Below are 20225 nucleotides of genomic sequence, written 5' to 3'. Positions count from 1 at the left end.
CTTGCTCATAGCAAGAAAATAGAGGAATCTCTCTTCCGTGATTTAGCAGCAAAAGCTAAATCTGTGTACATGACGGGCATGTGACCTGCTCTCTCGGCCGCTGTGACTGGCCAGAAGATTGCATCGTTGCATTGCCAGGGACCCAGGTTCGATTCCCGGCTTGGGTCACTGCTGCGCAGTATCTGCGCATTCTTCCCGTGTCCGCGTGGATTTCCTCCGGGTGCTCTGGTTTCCTCCCACAGGTCCCGAAAGACGTGCTTGCTAGGTGAATTGGACATTCTGAACTCTCCCTCAGAGTACCTGAACAGGCGCCGGAGTGTGGTGACTAGGGGATTTTCCCAGTAACTTCATTGCAGTGTTAATGTAAGCCTACTTGTGACAATAAAGATTATTATTATTAAAAGCTGGTCGCAGCCGGCATTCTCACCTTAAAAGCCGTTTGTGTCCATTGGGCACTTATCCCGCGATTGGGAAGCGGGACCAATCTCTTGGGGATTTTCCCGATACCTACCTGATGGTCACGAGTTGTGACCCGTCCTTCGGAAAACCCAGATTTAGCAAACAATTCTCCACATTTAAGGACAACAGGGGACTTCTCGTCATCCATCAATATTTGTGTGGTGCAGAATTGCATCATGGGGAGGGTTTGACTTGTTAAATCTCGGGTGGCACGGCGGTGCAGTGGTTAGCACTGCTGCCTCACGGGACCGAGGACCTGGATTCGCCAGGCCCCGGGTCACTGTTTGTGTGGAGTTTACACATTATCCCCATGTCCGCGTGGGTCTCACCCCCACAACCCAAAAAGATGTGCAGGGTAGGTGGATTGGCCAAGCTAAATTGCCCCTTGATTGGAAAAAAAATGTAATCTCTCCAGAAACAAAGTGATGGAAGTATCGGAAAATGGGAAAAAGCCAGCAGTGAGGCTCGATGAAGTGGAGTTTCAGTAACTGGAGGGAGCTGAACATTTGTGTTATTCGTGGACATAGACAAAAGTTGGTCTCAAACAGAATCACATTTTACTTAATAACTGACAAATCTGGGCTACTCACTCAATCACAAGACACAACATTAAAGCTCACAATCCACTAATCCACATGAACTGGATGTTGTTCAATGTTGGAAGCCCCAGGAAGGAATAGTCTGAGTTTGAGCTGATTGCTGTTTGGGATTTTAATGCGGATGTGCCATTGCCTAAGCCAGGCATTAACTGTGCTTCTAACCAAGCCTTTCTCTTTCTTCCCAGGTTTTCCTGCTGGCTGGGAGGAAACGGAAGAAAAGCAAGACATCCAACTACCTCATCTCAATCGATCCGACTGACCTGTCCCGAGGGGGAGAAAATTTTGTTGGAAAACTCAGGTTGTGCTGGCTACTATTTTGCCATCCCTTCTATTCTCTATTCTCAACATCAACCGAATGTGATACCGTCATGTGTTTCCATTCTACAATCCACCTTACCTTTTCAGCAGGCCTCTGGTCTGGATTTTGTGGATTGTGTTGACAATAAGTTATATACCGGGGTAGAGGTTCACCGTGTGAAGTAATGATGAGTGGGTGGCAGCTGCCTGTTATACACTACACTTAATTTGCAGTTCCATTAAAGTTAACAGAATTTATTATTGCTGAGGAGTAATAATAATCGGTCGATCAATACTATCTGCACAACACTCCACCCAAGCATGGATTTCCACCCTGTGTGTTTTCCATCTCTAGTATCTGGCTTCAAATCCAGACAAACTCAATGGAACTCAGCACTCCAGGGGTGCTGACTCGCTGGGAGGAGCTAACTCCCTACCCAGACCTTTCCTAACCTGCATCACAAAGCTACTCGCTGCCAAAGAGAGCCACTTCCCATCACCTCAGTCTACGCTCTGCTATCATGTCAAATGAATAGGCCCATAGGTGGCACACTCACAAACACTGGCAATCCTGCCCTCGGCTAGTTTCCACAAATTGCATGAGGCAACCCAAAGATTGACTCTGCCTCTGATAACCTGGACTAATCCGTTCAGCGACTCTGTAAGGTGTTATGTCTGACCAATAGATACTGGCATGGCAACATTGTGGTTACAAACTGTAACTTATATTTCCCTATTGCAGTTTATTGGTGCCAAGATACTGTAAGTGGGTAGGATGAGGTGCACGGGGTTTAGAATATGGTTGTCGGGGGTGAGGGGATAGAATTGGGGCATAGGATGAAGGGCAGGGGGTAAATGGATGGAGGGTAGGGGATAAATGGACGAGGGTAGGGGGTAAATGGATGGAGGGTAGGGGTAAATGGATGGTGGGTAGGGGGTAAAGGGGGTGAGGGTTTGGATGGGGGTTGGGGGGGTTATATGTTGGGTGTGCCGTATGGGATTCTGAGGATCCTTATTAGCACTGTGGGTGTACCTACACCTCAGGGACTGCAGCGATTCAAGAAGGCAGTTCACCACTATCTTCTGAAGGGCAACTAGGGATGGACAATAAATGCCAGCCTAACCAGTGACGCCCATATCCCGGAAATTATTGTCTTTGTAAATGGGAGGAGGGTTGGGTAGTCAGTGGGGCAATGAGTCAGCTGGTCAAGAGAATGACGATATTGTCAGTGAGAACGGAGGGTCAGGTGGTCATTGGGGCGGTCAGGAGGTTGGGAGGAGGGGTTGATTAGCAGTCCTGTTGAAGGCCTCGAGGGCATTTGTGAGGATGGGGCATAGTCTGGGGGATGGTCAGGGGTGTGTGGGATGTGGATGTTGATCAGGATGTACTTACTAGAGCAGTTGAAGACGGTTTAAGCTAATATGGCAAGGGGATGGGAACCTATGTAAGAATTAAGAGCAGGGGGAATCAAGAACAAGAGAAAAAGACAGCGAGGAGAATAAGAATCATAGAATCCCTACAGTGCAGAAGGAGGCCATTCAGTCCAGCAAGTCTGCATCAACCCACTGAAAGAGAACCCTACCTAGGCCCACTCCCCTGCCCTATCCCTGTAACCCCATGATGTGCCATCAATGACCACAAGACGAGTAGTGAACGTAACTGAGGCCTATAATAAACTAAGCTGAAAGCCTCCTGACCTCTGATCCCGAACTGGGTCGGAGGCGGGGACCAGCCACCTTTATACCGAGCCCGAGGGGAGGCGGAGCCATCGGGCAGTGGTTTACCACATTACATGTAATACAGTAGCCGTTTACCACAATACACATATTATATACTACAGTGGTTTACCACATTCACCCCCTGTTAAAAAAAAGAGTCCAGCAGGGGTGAAGTGGACTTAAAGATCAAGTCTGTCGAGGGCCTTGACCATCCGCCGTGATCGCATCAGTCCCGGCTGTGCTGTGGGCACCGGTGTCGAGACCTGCGCTTCCGGGAGCGTGTTGTCCTCTTCTTCACACAGTAGTTGAGTCGGGCGGGGGTGGTGGTGATGGTCGCCGGTGGGCCTGCGGGTGCCAGTTACTGAAGTAGCTGGGTAGTGGTGGAGGGAGACGGTGTAGGGTCGGGGGTGGTGGTGATGGTCGCTGGGGAATCTGCAGATGCCAAATCCCGGAGGGGAACTGTGTCCTGTCGCCCGTCATGATGTGCCCCGTAGGCATATTGTGGATTGGCATGGGGGAGCAGCACCTTCTCGACGAGGGGATCTGATTTATGACCCCTCGCATGCTTCCGGAGGAGGACGGGCCCTGGGACTGTCAGCCAGGACGGGAGCGAGACCCCGGAGGTGGATTTCCTGGGGAAGGCGAACATACGTTCGTGAGGGGTCTCGTTGGTGGCAGTGCACAGTAGCGACCGGATGGAGTGGAGCGCATCAGAGAGGACCTCTTGCCAGCGACAGACTGGGAGACTTCTAGACCGTAGGGCCAGGAGGACGGCCTTCCAGACCGTCGCGTTCTCCCTCTCCACCTGTCTGTTGCCCCGGGGGTTGTAGCTTGTCATCCCGCTGGAGGTGATGCCCTTGCTAAGCGGGAACTGACGCAACTCGTCGCTCATGAAGGAGGAACCCCGGACTTCCGGGTGCGGCGATGACCAGCTGAGTCGCACGTTTCGGCAGCTCCCGGTGGAACGGACTTTTGGGCTCTTAATAAGAGCCCCAACGGCAATTTTAACAGCTAAAAGTACTGTGCGGTGAACCAGAAGGGAATCCCCCCTGGATACGGATGAAAAAAGGAGAGGAAGGTGGCCGGATTGCGGTGGATCCTTTAGAGCAGCGGCAAGGAAGGCAAGCAAAAACCAAGATGGCGTCGGAAGGTGGCAGTTTAATATGGGGCCCTGAACAACACGAGTTTTTGAAACGCTGCGTGGAAGAACTCAAAAAGGAAATGAAGAAGGAGCTGTTGGCCCCGATATTACAGGCGATCGAAGGGCTAAAGGAGGAGCAAAAGACCCAGGAGCGGGAGCTTCGGGTCGTGAAGGCAAAGGCTGCCGAGAATGAGGACGACATACAGGGCCTGGTGGTGAAGACGGAGATGCACGAGGCACACCATAAACGATGTGTGGAAAGGCTGGAGGCGCTGGAGAACAACGCGAGGAGGAACAACCTAAGGATTCTTGGTGTTCCTGAAGGTGCGGAGGGAGCGGACGTCGGGGCATTTGTGAGCACGATGCTGCACTCGTTAATGGGAGCCGAGGCCCCGGCGGGTCCGTTGGAGGTGGAGGGAGCATACCGAGTGATGGCGTGAGGACCGAGAGCAGGAGAAATTCCCAGAGCCATAGTGGTGAGATTCCTCCGTTTTAAGGATCGAGAGATGGTCCTTAGATGGGCAAAGAAAACCCGGAGCAGCAAGTGGGAGAACGCGGTGATCCGCGTATACCAAGACTGGAGTGCGGAGGTGGCGAGAAGGAGGGCGAGTTTTAATCGGGCCAAGGCGGTGCTTCACAAAAAGAAGATAAAATTCAGAATGCTGCAACCGGCAAGACTGTGGGTCACATATCAAGGGAGGCACCACTACTTTGAGACGGCGGATGAGGCGTGGACTTTTATCGTGGAAGAAAAATTGGAATGAGCGGGTTATTAAAAAACGAACGTTTGAAACAAAGTGGTGGGGCGAGTATGGGGGGCGAAGAGGGGGGCAAAAAGGGGGGAAAGAGGAGTTGTATGTTATTAATCCTGCGATGTGGTAACTTTTCTTTCTTCCACAGGAGGTGGTGGGGGGAGGAAAGGAGGTGGAGGAGATGGGGCGTTGGCCATTGGGGGCGGGGCCAAGGGGGAAGCGCGGGCTCAGTTCCCGCGCTATGATAATCATGGCGGGAATAGGGAAGCAGGAAGGAGGGGGCGTCGCACGGTGCGAGCCGAGGTCACGGGGGGAAGCCGAGGTCGGCCAGAGTTTGCTGACTTCTGGGAGCAACATGGGGGGTGTAACTACGCTAGTGGGGGATCTAGCGGGGGGGGGTGGGAGGGGGGAATTATTGGGCTGCTGCTGCTGGGGAGAGGGGGGAGCTGGCATGGGGTGGGATGGGCGGGGGGGCACCGCCTGGGGGGGACACAGCTGCGTGGGAACCGGGTGAGGAGCTGGAAAAAGGGGATGGCTAATCGACAAGGGGGGGGGGTAAAAAGGCCCCCAACCCGGCTGATCACGTGGAACGTGAGAAGGCTGAACGGGCCGATAAAGAGGGCACGGGTACTCGCACACCTTAAGAAACTTAAGGTAGACGTGGTTATGTTACAGGAAACGCACTTGAAACTGATAGACCAGGTGAGACTACGCAAAGGTTGGGTGGGGCAGGTGTTCCATTCGGGGCTAGATGCGAAAAACAGGGGGGGTGGCTATATTAGTGGGGAAGCGGGTAATGTTTGAGGCAAAGACTATAGTGGCGGATAGCAGGGGCAGATACGTGATGGTGAGTGGCAAACTACAGGGGGAGACGGTGGTTTTGGTAAACGTATATGCCCCGAACTGGGATGATGCCAATTTTATGAGGCGTATGCTAGGACGCATCCCGGACCTAGAGGTGGGAAAGTTGGTAATGGGGGGAGATTTCAATACGGCGTTGAAACCATGGCTGGACAGGTCGAGGTCCAGGACTGGAAGGAGGCCGGCAGCAGCCAAGGTGCTGAAAGATTTTATGGAGCAGATGGGAGGAGTAGACCCGTGGAGATTCAGCAGACCTAGGAGTAAGGAGTTTTCGTTTTTCTCCTATGTCCACAAAGTCTATTCGCGAATAGACTTTTTTGTTTTGGGAAGGGCGTTGATCCCGAAGGTGAGGGGAATGGAGTATACGGCTATAGCCATTTCGGATCACGCTCCACATTGGGTGGACTTGGAGATAGGGGAGGAAACAGAAGGGCGCCCACCCTGGAGAATGGACACGGGGCTAATGGCAGATGAGGGGGTGTGTCTAAGGGTGAGGGGATGCATTGAAAAGTACTTGGAACTCAATGATAATGGGGAGGTCCAGGTGGGAGTGGTCTGGGAGGCGCTGAAGGCAGTGGTTAGAGGGGAGCTGATATCAATAAGGGCATATAAAGGAAAGCAGGAGAGTAGGGAACGGGAGCGGTTGCTGCAAGAACTTCTGAGGGTGGACAGGCAATATGCGGAGGCACCGGAGGAGGGACTGTACAGGGAAAGGCAAAGGCTACACGTAGAATTTGACTTGCTGACAACGGGTACTGCAGAGGCACAGTGGAGGAAGGCACAGGGTGTACAGTACGAATATGGGGAGAAGGCGAGCAGGTTGCTGGCCCACCAATTGAGGAAAAGGGGAGCAGCGAGGGAAATAGGGGGAGTGAGGGATGAGGAAGGAGAGATGGAGCGGGGAGCGGAGAGAGTGAATGGAGTGTTCAAGGCATTTTATAAAAAATTATACGAAGCTCAACCCCCGGATGGGAGGGAGAGAATGATGGGCTTTCTGGACCGGCTGGAATTTCCCAAGGTGGAGGAGCAGGAAAGGGTGGGACTGGGAGCACAGATTGAAATAGAGGAAGTAGTGAAAGGAATTAGGAGCATGCAGGCGGGGAAGGCTCCGGGACCGGATGGATTCCCAGTTGAATTTTACAGGAAATATGTGGACTTGCTTGCCCCGCTATTGATGAGGACCTTTAATGAGGCAAAGGAAAGGGGACAGCTGCCCCCGACTATGTCAGAGGCAACGATATCGCTTCTCCTAAAGAAGGAAAAGGACTCGCTGCAATGCGGGTCCTATAGACCTATTTCCCTCCTAAATGTAGACGCTAAGATTCTGGCCAAGGTAATGGCAATGAGGATAGAGGATTGTGTCCCGGGGGTGGTTCATGAGGACCAAACTGGGTTTGTGAAGGGGAGACAGCTGAATACGAATATATGGAGGCTGCTAGGGGTAATGATGGTGCCCCCACCAGAGGGGGAAGCGGAGATAGTGGTGGCGATGGATGCCGAGAAAGCATTTGATAGAGTGGAGTGGGATTATCTGTGGGAGGTGCTGAGGAGATTTGGTTTTGGAGATGAGTATGTTGGGTGGGTGCAGCTGTTGTATAGGGCCCCAGTGGCGAGTGTGGTCACGAATGGACGGGGATCTGCATACTTTCGGCTCCAGAGGGACAAAGCAGGGATGCCCTCTGTCCCCATTATTGTTTGCACTGGCGATTGAGCCCCTGGCAATAGCATTGAGGGGTTCCAAGAAGTGGAGGGGAGTACTTAGAGGAGGAGAAGAACACCGGGTATCTCTATATGCGGATGATTTGTTGTTATATGTAGCGGACCCGGCGGAGGGGATGCCAGAGATAATGCGGACACTTCGGGAGTTTGGAGAATTCTCAGGATATAAACTGAACATGGGGAAAAGTGAGTTGTTTGTGGTGCATCCAGGGGAGCAGAGCAGAGAAATAGAGGACTTTCCGCTGAGGAAGGTAACAAGGGACTTTCGTTACTTGGGGATCCAGATAGCCAAGAATTGGGGTACATTGCATAGGTTAAATTTAACGCGATTGGTGGAACAAATGGAGGAGGACTTCAAGAGATGGGACATGGTATCCCTGTCACTGGCAGGGAGGGTGCAGGCGGTTAAAATGGTAGTCCTCCCGAGATTCCTCTTTGTGTTTCAGTGCCTCCCGGTGGTGATCACGAAGGGTTTCTTCAAAAGGATCGAAAAGAGTATCATGAGCTTTGTGTGGGCCGGGAAGACCCCGAGAGTGAGGAAGGGATTCTTACAGCGTAGTAGGGATAGGGGGGGGCTGGCATTACCGAGCATAAGTGAGTACTACTGGGCCGCCAATATCTCAATGGTGAGTAAGTGGATGGGAGAAGAGGAGGGAGCGGCGTGGAAGAGATTGGAGAGGACGTCCTGTAGGGGGACTAGCCTACAAGCTATGGTAACGGCCCCATTGCCGTTCTCACCGAAGAAATACACCACAAGCCCGGTGGTGGTGGCGACTTTGAAAATTTGGGGACAGTGGAGACGGCTTAGGGGAAAGACGGGAGCCTTGGGGGGGTCCCCGATAAGAAATAACCATAGGTTTGCCCCGGGGAGAATGGATGGGGGATTTGGAATATGGCAAAGAGCAAGAGTAACGCAACTGAAAGATCTGTTTGTGGATGGGAAGTTCGCAAGTCTGGGAGCGCTGACCGAGAAATATGGGTTGCCCCAAGGGAATGCATTCCGGTATATGCAACTGAGGGCTTTTGCGAGGCAACAGGTGAGGGAATTCCCGCAGCTCCCGACGCATGAGGTGCAGGACAGAGTGATCTCAAAGACATGGGTGGGGGACGGTAAGATGTCAGATATATATAGGGAAATGAGGGACGAGGGGGAGATTATGGTAGATGAGCTGAAAGGGAAATGGGAAGAAAAGCTGGGGGAGGAGATTGAGGAGGGGCTGTGGGCGGATGCCCTAAGTAGGGTAAAGTCATCGTCCTCGTGTGCCAGGCTGAGCCTGATTCAATTTAAGGTGTTACACAGGGCGCATATGACTGGAGCACGGCTCAGTAAATTTTTTGGGGTAGAGGATAGGTGTGCGAGATGCTCGAGAAGCCCAGCGAATCACACCCACATGTTCTGGTCATGTCTGGCACTACAGGGGTTCTGGATGGGGGTGACAAAGGTGCTTTCGAAAGTAGTGGGGGTCCAGGTCGAACCAAGCTGGGGGTTGGCTATATTTGGGGTTGCACAAGAGCCGGGAGTACAGGAGGCGAGGGAGGCCGATGTTTTGGCCTTTGCGTCCCTAGTAGCCCGGCGCAGGATACTGTTGATGTGGAAGGAAGCCAAGCCCCCGGGGGTGGAGACCTGGATAAATGACATGGCAGGGTTTATAAAGCTGGAACGGATTAAGTTCGTCCTAAGGGGATCGGCTCAAGGGTTCACCAGGCGGTGGCAACCGTTCGTCGAATACCTTACAGAAAGATAGAGGGAATGGAAAAGAAGAAGGTAGCAGCAGCAGCCCAAGGGGGGGGGGGGAAAGGGGGGGGGGGGAGGAACCAGAAGGACTCTCAGGGTTGTTAATATATATGTATAATATGTATCGGTCGTTGCTCTAAATAATTGTATATTGGACTGTTAAATCATATTTTTGGAGAGTGTTTATCTGAGACAAGGCAGTTGCCATTTCGTTTTAGTTTTAGTTTTTGTTTATAAAACAGGTCATTGTTATTTATACCGTTATATTATTGTGTAAAGGATACACAATGTACTGTGATGGTTGACCAAAAATTTTCAATAAAATATATATTTTTTTTAAAATGAAGGAGGAACCCCGACCGCGATGGATGTAGGTGGGGAACCTAAACAAGGTGAAAAGACTGTGCAGGGCCTTGATGACGGTGGCAGAGGTCATGTCAGGGCATGACAGGGCATGGGATGGCAAAGGAGAATCTTGAGTATTCATCAGCAATGTTGAGGAAGTACACGTTACGGTCAGTGGAGGGAAGGGGCCCTTTGAAGTCGATGCTGAGGCGCTCAAAGGGGCGAGAGGCCTTGACCAGGTGCGCCCTGTCTGGCCGATAGAAGTGCGGTTTGCACTCCGCGCAGACCTGGCAGTCCCTGGTCACGGTCCTGACCTCCTCGATGGAGTAAGGCAGGTTGCGAGCCTTGATAAAGTGGAAAAAACCCGGGTGTCAGAGGTCATTGTGGAGGGCCCGAAGTCAATCTACTTGTGCGCTGGCACATGTACCGCGGGAGAGGGTATCTGGGGGCTCATTGAGCTTCCCAGGTCGATACAAGATATCGTAGTTGTAGGTGGAGAGCTCGATCCTCCACCACAGAATCTTGTCGTTCTTGATTTTGCCCCGCTGTGTATTGTTAAACATGAAGCAACCGACCGTTGGTCAGTGAGGAGAGTGAATCTCCTGCCGGCCAGGTAATGCCTCCAATGTCGCACAGCTTCTACAATGGCTTGGGCTTCCTTTTCGACGGAGGAGTGTCGAATTGCGGAGACATGGAGGGTACGGGAGAAGAAAGCCACGGGCCTGCCCGCCTGGTTGAGGGTAGCGGCCAGAGCAAAGTCCGACGCATCGCTCTCCACCTGGAATGGAATGGACTCGTCCACAGCGTGCATCGCGGCTTTGGAAATATCCGCCTTGATGTGGTTGAAGGCCAGGCGGGCCTCAGCCGTCAGGGGAAAAATGGTGGATTTAATAAGTGGATGGGCCTTGTCCGCATAATTGGGGACCCACTGGGCATAGTAAGAGAAGAACCCCAGGCATCTCTTCAGGGCCTTGGGGCAGTGGGGGAGGGAGAGTTGCAGGAGGGGGCGCATGCGGTCGGGGTCGGGCCCTCGGACTCCGTTTTCCACAACGTAGCCAAGGATGGCCAGGTGGGTTGTGCGGAAAATGCATTTCTCCTTATTGTAGGTGAGGTTCAGGAGTTTAACGGTGTGGCGGAAGTGCCGGAGGTTTTCGTCATGGAACTGCTGGTTATGGCCGCAGATGGTGTCATTATCTAAGTACAGGAATGTGGCCCGCAGCCCGTACTGGTCAACCATTCGGTCCATTTCTCGTTGAAAGACCGAGACCCCATTGGTGACGGCGAAGGGAACCCTGAGGAAATGGTAGAGGCGGCCATCTGCCTCGAAGGCAGTGTATTACTGGTCCTCCGGGTGGATAGGGAGCTGGTGGTACGCGGACTTCAAGTCAACTGTGGAGAAGACTCGATACTGCGCAATCTGGTTGACCATGTCAGATATGCGGGGGCGGGGGTACGCGTCGAGCTGCGTGTACCGGTTGATGGTCTGACTGTAGTCGATGACCATCCGGTGCTTCTCCCCAGTCTTGACGACCACCACTTGGGCTCCCCAGGGGCTGGTACTAGCCTCAATGATCCCCTCTCGTAGGAGTCGCTGGACCTCCGACCTGATAAAGACCCTGTCCCGGGCACTGTATTGTCTGCTCCTAGTAGCGACAGGCTTACAGTTCGGGGTGAGGTTAGCGAGGGTGGGGCGACCTTAAGGGTCGCGAGGCTACAGACGGTAAGGGGGGGCAGGGGCCCATCGAACTTTAAAGTAAGGCTTTGGAGGTGGCACTGGAAGTCGAGCCCCAGTAATAGGGCAGCGCAGAGATGGGGAAGGACGTAGAGCTTAAAGTTAGTGTACTCAACGCCTTGTACAGTAAGGTTCGCGACACAGTACCCCGGATTTCTACTGAATGTGATCCGGAAGCCAGGGAGGTTTTTTGGGTCGCGGGTAAAATTGGGAGGGAGCAGCGCCTTACCGTATCTGGGTGTATGAAGATGTCTGTGCTCCTGGAGTTGAAAAGGCAGGCCGTCTCGTGCCTGTTGATCCGGACGGTCATCGTAGATTTTATGAAGTGATGAGGCCGGAACCGGTCGGCGTGATGGAGGCGAGCTTCGGAAGGTGATGGGTAGGCCGGTCGGACGTGGCGGCGGCCCGCGTACGACCGGGTGAGCAGGGCTCCCGGGAGGCTGCAAAATGGTCCCAAGATGGCGGCCCCCATGGATCGCGCGTGGCGGGTGGCGTCGGAGATGACTTCAAAGGTGGCGGCCCCCATGGTCCGGCATGGCGGGCGAAATCAATGATGGCGGCGCCCACGGGTCACACATGGCAGCTGGGGGTGGCCCCGACAGGCAGCAGGCAACGCTGCTGGGCCTAGGAGTTTTATGGAGAGATCAGGCCTGGCAGGCTTTCACAAAGTGGCCCTTCTTCCCACACCCGTTGTAAGTCGCGTTCCGTGCAGGGCAGCGTTGTCTGAGATGCTTACCCTGGCCGCAAAAGTAGCACTTCGGGTTTCCGGCGTTGGTGGGCTGCTTGCGCTGCACTTGAGTCGGATGATGGCGGCGTCCACGAGAGTGCCGCGTGGTCGGAGGTGTAGGCTTCCATGTTCCGGAAGGCCATCTCCAGCGAGTTTGAGTGAACCCACTTCTAGCAATCGCTGGCGGATGTAGTTCGATTTCATGCCTACGACATAAGCGTCCCTGATCAACAGCTCCATTGTGTTGGGCAGCCGATGCCGCCTGGCAGGCACAGTTCCGGCCGAGTACCCGCAAGGCACGCAGGAATTCGGCTATTGATTCCCCAGGGCGTTGTCGCCTCGTGGCAAGAAGGTGCCTAGTATACACCTCGTTTACAGACTTTACATATTGTCCCTTCAGCAGCATTATCGCCTCCGTATACGAGGGGGCGTCCCTGATGAGAAGGAAAACTTGAGGTCCTGGCTAAAAGGCTGAAGGACTCTGCACCAGAGGTGGTCGCTGAAGACCAGACGGACTTTGTCAAGGGTAGGCAACTCACTGCGAGCATCAGGCATCTGATGAACGTAATAATGACCCCACCCCCCAGGGAGAGAATACCAGAGGTGATCGTTGTGGTGATATGCAGCACTGTAAATACACAAGGGGTTAATGGAGGTACACTGCAACTAAATAAACACTAGAGGGAGCACCAGAGACATCATGACGCGCAGACATTCAACCAATAGGTCAGTAAGATAGGACTCGACCAATGGGCAGTTAAGACACACCCAGAGGTGACACTACCACAAGGGGACTACCCATATAAAAGGACAGGGCACACATGCTCTTTCTCTTTCCATAGGCGACACTCAGAGACACAGGAGCAGAATCAGAGCATCACACCCACCTCATGGATTAGAGTAGACTGGTTAGTTAGATTGAGTTACTATAGTTAGATTAGCAGTAGAGTTGAACTCAAGTAGGAGAATTGTTAACTGTTCAATAAATGTGTTGAAGCTATCTCCAAGTCTGAACCTTCCTTTATCAGAGTATGCATCAAGGAAGCAGCTTATGCTACATGAAGAAGCATAACACAACAATCGTCTCTTTGGATGCGGAAAAGGCCTCCGACATTCGAATGGAAGTACTTTGAGGTACTGCAACGGTTTGGGCTAGTTGCAGGATTTACTGCCTGGGGCAGACTCCTGTACAACACTCCCAAGGCAAGCGTTCGAACTAACACCACCAGCTCTGAATACTTCCAGCTGCAAAGAAGCACAAGGCAGGGATGCCCATTGGTTCCGCTCCTGTTTGCATTAGCAATCGAACCCCTGGCGATAGCCCTACAGGGTGCGAAAAGCTGGAAGGACATCCAAAGAGGAGACAGAGAGCATAGAATCTCACTCTATGCAGATGACCTGCTCCTATACGTCGCAAAGCCACAGGAAGGACTGAAATCGATGATGCGGATACTAAGAGTTCGGAACCTTCTCAGGTTACAAACTCAACCTGAGCAAAAGTGAGGCATTCCCAGTGAATCCAAACGGGGGAGGGACTCCCGTTCAAAATAGCCCAAAATAGATTCCGATACCTGTGGATTCAAATAATCAGAGACTGGATACAGATTCGCAAGTGGAACCTGACCAGACTGCTGAAAGACAAAATGGACCTACAGAGGTGGGACGCGCTACCACTCTCCCTGGCGGGGAGAGTGCAGATGATCAAAACGAACGTGCTGCCAAGGTTCCTCTTCCTGTTCCGGTCCATACCAACCTTCATCCCCAAGACCCTCTTCCAGAACCTAGATAGCTTAATTTTTTTTTTTTTTTAATAAATGTTTTATTGAAAATTTTTTCCCAAACAACAATTTTTCCCCTCTTACAAAGCAAACGCAACAATAACAATACAGAAATTTTAAACAATACACAAGTAACAAAACCCCTTTATCTTTGACCTAAACTAACCCCCCCCCCCCCCCTCCCCCCCCCTGGGTTGCTGCTGCTGGTCATCTGTCTTCCCTCTAACGTTCCCCTAGGTAGTCGAGAAATGGCTGCCACCGCCTGGTGAACCCTTGAGCCGATCCTCTCAGGGCAAACTTTATCTGCTCCAGTTTAATGAACCCCGCCATATCATTTACCCAGGCCTCCAGTCCGGGGGGTTTCGCCTCCTTCCACATGAGTAGGATCCTGCGCCGGGCTACTAGGGACGCAAAGGCCACAACGTCGGCCTCTTTCGCCTCCTGCACTCCCGGCTCTTCCGCAACTCCAAATAGAGCTAACCCCCAGCCTGGTTTGACCCGGGCCTTCACCACCCGCGAAATCATATATGTATAATATGTATCGGTCGTTGCTCTAAATAATTGTATATTGGACTGTTAAATCATATTTTTGGAGAGTGTTTATCTGAGACAAGGCAGTTGCCATTTCGTTTTAGTTTTAGTTTTTGTTTATAAAACAGGTCATTGTTATTTATACCGTTATATTATTGTGTAAAGGATACACAATGTACTGTGATGGTTGACCAAAAATTTTCAATAAAATATATATTTTTTTAAAAATGAAGGAGGAACCCCGACCGCGATGGATGTAGGTGGGGAACCTAAACAAGGTGAAAAGACTGTGCAGGGCCTTGATGACGGTGGCAGAGGTCATGTCAGGGCATGACAGGGCATGGGATGGCAAAGGAGAATCTTGAGTATTCATCAGCAATGTTGAGGAAGTACACGTTACGGTCAGTGGAGGGAAGGGGCCCTTTGAAGTCGATGCTGAGGCGCTCAAAGGGGCGAGAGGCCTTGACCAGGTGCGCCCTGTCTGGCCGATAGAAGTGCGGTTTGCACTCCGCGCAGACCTGGCAGTCCCTGGTCACGGTCCTGACCTCCTCGATGGAGTAAGGCAGGTTGCGAGCCTTGATAAAGTGGAAAAAACCCGGGTGTCAGAGGTCATTGTGGAGGGCCCGAAGTCAATCTACTTGTGCGCTGGCACATGTACCGCGGGAGAGGGTATCTGGGGGCTCATTGAGCTTCCCAGGTCGATACAAGATATCGTAGTTGTAGGTGGAGAGCTCGATCCTCCACCACAGAATCTTGTCGTTCTTGATTTTGCCCCGCTGTGTATTGTTAAACATGAAGCAACCGACCGTTGGTCAGTGAGGAGAGTGAATCTCCTGCCGGCCAGGTAATGCCTCCAATGTCGCACAGCTTCTACAATGGCTTGGGCTTCCTTTTCGACGGAGGAGTGTCGAATTGCGGAGACATGGAGGGTACGGGAGAAGAAAGCCACGGGCCTGCCCGCCTGGTTGAGGGTAGCGGCCAGAGCAAAGTCCGACGCATCGCTCTCCACCTGGAATGGAATGGACTCGTCCACAGCGTGCATCGCGGCTTTGGAAATATCCGCCTTGATGTGGTTGAAGGCCAGGCGGGCCTCAGCCGTCAGGGGAAAAATGGTGGATTTAATAAGTGGATGGGCCTTGTCCGCATAATTGGGGACCCACTGGGCATAGTAAGAGAAGAACCCCAGGCATCTCTTCAGGGCCTTGGGGCAGTGGGGGAGGGAGAGTTGCAGGAGGGGGCGCATGCGGTCGGGGTCGGGCCCTCGGACTCCGTTTTCCACAACGTAGCCAAGGATGGCCAGGTGGGTTGTGCGGAAAATGCATTTCTCCTTATTGTAGGTGAGGTTCAGGAGTTTAACGGTGTGGCGGAAGTGCCGGAGGTTTTCGTCATGGAACTGCTGGTTATGGCCGCAGATGGTGTCATTATCTAAGTACAGGAATGTGGCCCGCAGCCCGTACTGGTCAACCATTCGGTCCATTTCTCGTTGAAAGACCGAGACCCCATTGGTGACGGCGAAGGGAACCCTGAGGAAATGGTAGAGGCGGCCATCTGCCTCGAAGGCAGTGTATTACTGGTCCTCCGGGTGGATAGGGAGCTGGTGGTACGCGGACTTCAAGTCAACTGTGGAGAAGACTCGATACTGCGCAATCTGGTTGACCATGTCAGATATGCGGGGGCGGGGGTACGCGTCGAGCTGCGTGTACCGGTTGATGGTCTGACTGTAGTCGATGACCATCCGGTGCTTCTCCCCAGTCTTGACGACCACCACTTGGGCTCTCCAGGGGCTGGTACTAGCCTCAATGATCCCCTCTCGTAGGAGTCGCTGGACCTCCGACCTGATAAAGACCCTGTCCCGGGCACTGTATTGTCTGCTCCTAGTAGCGACAGGCTTACAGTTCGGGGTGAGGTTAGCGAGGGTGGGGCGACCTTAAGGGTCGCGAGGCTACAGACGGTAAGGGGGGGCAGGGGCCCATCGAACTTTAAAGTAAGGCTTTGGAGGTGGCACTGGAAGTCGAGCCCCAGTAATAGGGCAGCGCAGAGATGGGGAAGGACGTAGAGCTTAAAGTTAGTGTACTCAACGCCTTGTACAGTAAGGTTCGCGACACAGTACCCCGGATTTCTACTGAATGTGATCCGGAAGCCAGGGAGGTTTTTTGGGTCGCGGGTAAAATTGGGAGGGAGCAGCGCCTTACCGTATCTGGGTGTATGAAGATGTCTGTGCTCCTGGAGTTGAAAAGGCAGGCCGTCTCGTGCCTGTTGATCCGGACGGTCATCGTAGATTTTATGAAGTGATGAGGCCGGAACCGGTCGGCGTGATGGAGGCGAGCTTCGGAAGGTGATGGGTAGGCCGGTCGGACGTGGCGGCGGCCCGCGTACGACCGGGTGAGCAGGGCTCCCGGGAGGCTGCAAAATGGTCCCAAGATGGCGGCCCCCATGGATCGCGCGTGGCGGGTGGCGTCGGAGATGACTTCAAAGGTGGCGGCCCCCATGGTCCGGCATGGCGGGCGAAATCAATGATGGCGGCGCCCACGGGTCACACATGGCAGCTGGGGGTGGCCCCGACAGGCAGCAGGCAACGCTGCTGGGCCTAGGAGTTTTATGGAGAGATCAGGCCTGGCAGGCTTTCACAAAGTGGCCCTTCTTCCCACACCCGTTGTAAGTCGCGTTCCGTGCAGGGCAGCGTTGTCTGAGATGCTTACCCTGGCCGCAAAAGTAGCACTTCGGGTTTCCGGCGTTGGTGGGCTGCTTGCGCTGCACTTGAGTCGGATGATGGCGGCGTCCACGAGAGTGCCGCGTGGTCGGAGGTGTAGGCTTCCATGTTCCGGAAGGCCATCTCCAGCGAGTTTGAGTGAACCCACTTCTAGCAATCGCTGGCGGATGTAGTTCGATTTCATGCCTACGACATAAGCGTCCCTGATCAACAGCTCCATTGTGTTGGGCAGCCGATGCCGCCTGGCAGGCACAGTTCCGGCCGAGTACCCGCAAGGCACGCAGGAATTCGGCTATTGATTCCCCAGGGCGTTGTCGCCTCGTGGCAAGAAGGTGCCTAGTATACACCTCGTTTACAGACTTTACATATTGTCCCTTCAGCAGCATTATCGCCTCCGTATACGAGGGGGCGTCCCTGATGAGAAGGAAAACTTGAGGTCCTGGCTAAAAGGCTGAAGGACTCTGCACCAGAGGTGGTCGCTGAAGACCAGACGGACTTTGTCAAGGGTAGGCAACTCACTGCGAGCATCAGGCATCTGATGAACGTAATAATGACCCCACCCCCCAGGGAGAGAATACCAGAGGTGATCGTTGTGGTGATATGCAGCACTGTAAATACACAAGGGGTTAATGGAGGTACACTGCAACTAAATAAACACTAGAGGGAGCACCAGAGACATCATGACGCGCAGACATTCAACCAATAGGTCAGTAAGATAGGACTCGACCAATGGGCAGTTAAGACACACCCAGAGGTGACACTACCACAAGGGGACTACCCATATAAAAGGACAGGGCACACATGCTCTTTCTCTTTCCATAGGCGACACTCAGAGACACAGGAGCAGAATCAGAGCATCACACCCACCTCATGGATTAGAGTAGACTGGTTAGTTAGATTGAGTTACTATAGTTAGATTAGCAGTAGAGTTGAACTCAAGTAGGAGAATTGTTAACTGTTCAATAAATGTGTTGAAGCTATCTCCAAGTCTGAACCTTCCTTTATCAGAGTATGCATCAAGGAAGCAGCTTATGCTACATGAAGAAGCATAACACAACAATCGTCTCTTTGGATGCGGAAAAGGCCTCCGACATTCGAATGGAAGTACTTTGAGGTACTGCAACGGTTTGGGCTAGTTGCAGGATTTACTGCCTGGGGCAGACTCCTGTACAACACTCCCAAGGCAAGCGTTCGAACTAACACCACCAGCTCTGAATACTTCCAGCTGCAAAGAAGCACAAGGCAGGGATGCCCATTGGTTCCGCTCCTGTTTGCATTAGCAATCGAACCCCTGGCGATAGCCCTACAGGGTGCGAAAAGCTGGAAGGACATCCAAAGAGGAGACAGAGAGCATAGAATCTCACTCTATGCAGATGACCTGCTCCTATACGTCGCAAAGCCACAGGAAGGACTGAAATCGATGATGCGGATACTAAGAGTTCGGAACCTTCTCAGGTTACAAACTCAACCTGAGCAAAAGTGAGGCATTCCCAGTGAATCCAAACGGGGGAGGGACTCCCGTTCAAAATAGCCCAAAATAGATTCCGATACCTGTGGATTCAAATAATCAGAGACTGGATACAGATTCGCAAGTGGAACCTGACCAGACTGCTGAAAGACAAAATGGACCTACAGAGGTGGGACGCGCTACCACTCTCCCTGGCGGGGAGAGTGCAGATGATCAAAACGAACGTGCTGCCAAGGTTCCTCTTCCTGTTCCGGTCCATACCAACCTTCATCCCCAAGACCCTCTTCCAGAACCTAGATAGCTTAATTTTTTTTTTTTTTTAATAAATGTTTTATTGAAAATTTTTTCCCAAACAACAATTTTTCCCCTCTTACAAAGCAAACGCAACAATAACAATACAGAAATTTTAAACAATACACAAGTAACAAAACCCCTTTATCTTTGACCTAAACTAACCCCCCCCCCCCCTCCCCCCCCCCTGGGTTGCTGCTGCTGGTCATCTGTCTTCCCTCTAACGTTCCCCTAGGTAGTCGAGAAATGGCTGCCACCGCCTGGTGAACCCTTGAGCCGATCCTCTCAGGGCAAACTTTATCTGCTCCAGTTTAATGAACCCCGCCATATCATTTACCCAGGCCTCCAGTCCGGGGGGTTTCGCCTCCTTCCACATGAGTAGGATCCTGCGCCGGGCTACTAGGGACGCAAAGGCCACAACGTCGGCCTCTTTCGCCTCCTGCACTCCCGGCTCTTCCGCAACTCCAAATAGAGCTAACCCCCAGCCTGGTTTGACCCGGGCCTTCACCACCCGCGAAATCACTCCCGTCACTCCCTTCCAATACCCTTCCAGTGCCGGGCATGCCCAAAACATATGTGCGTGGTTTGCCGGGCTCCCGCCACACCTCCCACATTTGTCCTCCACTCCAAAGAACCTGCTCAATCTTGCTCCCGTTATGTGTGCTCTATGTAGCACCTTAAATTGAATCAGGCTAAGCCTGGCGCATGAGGAAGAGGAATTTACCCTGCTTAGGGCATCAGCCCACATACCCTCCTCTATCTCCTCCCCTAGTTCTTCTTCCCACTTTCCTTTTAGTTCGCCCACCGACTCCTCCCCTTCTTCCCTCATCTCTCGGTAAATCTCTGACACCTTGCCCTCTCCGACCCACACCCCTGAAAGCACCCTGTCCTGTATCCCCTGTGTCGGGAGCAATGGAAATTCCCTCACCTGTTGTCTAGTAAATGCCCTCACCTGCATATATCTCAAGAAATTTCCCCGGGGCAACTTATACTTTTCCTCCAATGCTCCCAAGCTCGCAAAAGTCCCATCTATAAATAAATCTCCCACCCTCCTAATTCCCAACTGGAACCAGCTCTGAAATCCTCCATCCATTCTTCCTGGGGCGAACCTATGGTTGTTCCTGATTGGGGACCCCACCAGGGCTCCCCGCACCCCTCTCTGTCGCCTCCACTGTCCCCAGATATTCAATGTTGCCGCCACCACCGGGTTCGTGGTAAACTTTTTAGGTGAGATCGGTAGCGGCGCCGTCACCAGCGCCTCTAAACTCGTCCCTTTACAGGACTTTCTCTCCAGTCTTTCCCACGCCGCTCCCTCACCCTCCATCATCCATTTACGTATCATTGCCACATTGGCGGCCCAA

General features: G+C 52.7%; 1 protein-coding gene across 8 annotated transcripts in view; it reads left to right on the top strand.

The window, feature by feature from the left end:
- LOC140393941 (tubby protein homolog) overlaps nucleotides 1-20225 on the top strand; it is a 217893-nt gene that overhangs the window by 170768 nt on the left and 26900 nt on the right. For all 8 annotated transcript variants that reach the window (XM_072480612.1, XM_072480615.1, XM_072480610.1 and 5 more), the window contains one exon: nucleotides 1244-1356. In XM_072480612.1, coding sequence (XP_072336713.1) covers nucleotides 1244-1356 — 113 coding nt within the window. The remainder of the gene's footprint in view (nucleotides 1-1243; nucleotides 1357-20225) is intronic.

Source organism: Scyliorhinus torazame, chromosome 17 (genome assembly GCF_047496885.1).
Source record: "Scyliorhinus torazame isolate Kashiwa2021f chromosome 17, sScyTor2.1, whole genome shotgun sequence".
In the NCBI taxonomy this organism is placed as follows: Eukaryota; Metazoa; Chordata; class Chondrichthyes; order Carcharhiniformes; family Scyliorhinidae; genus Scyliorhinus; species Scyliorhinus torazame.
This window is presented reverse-complemented; position numbering and strand designations above follow the sequence as displayed.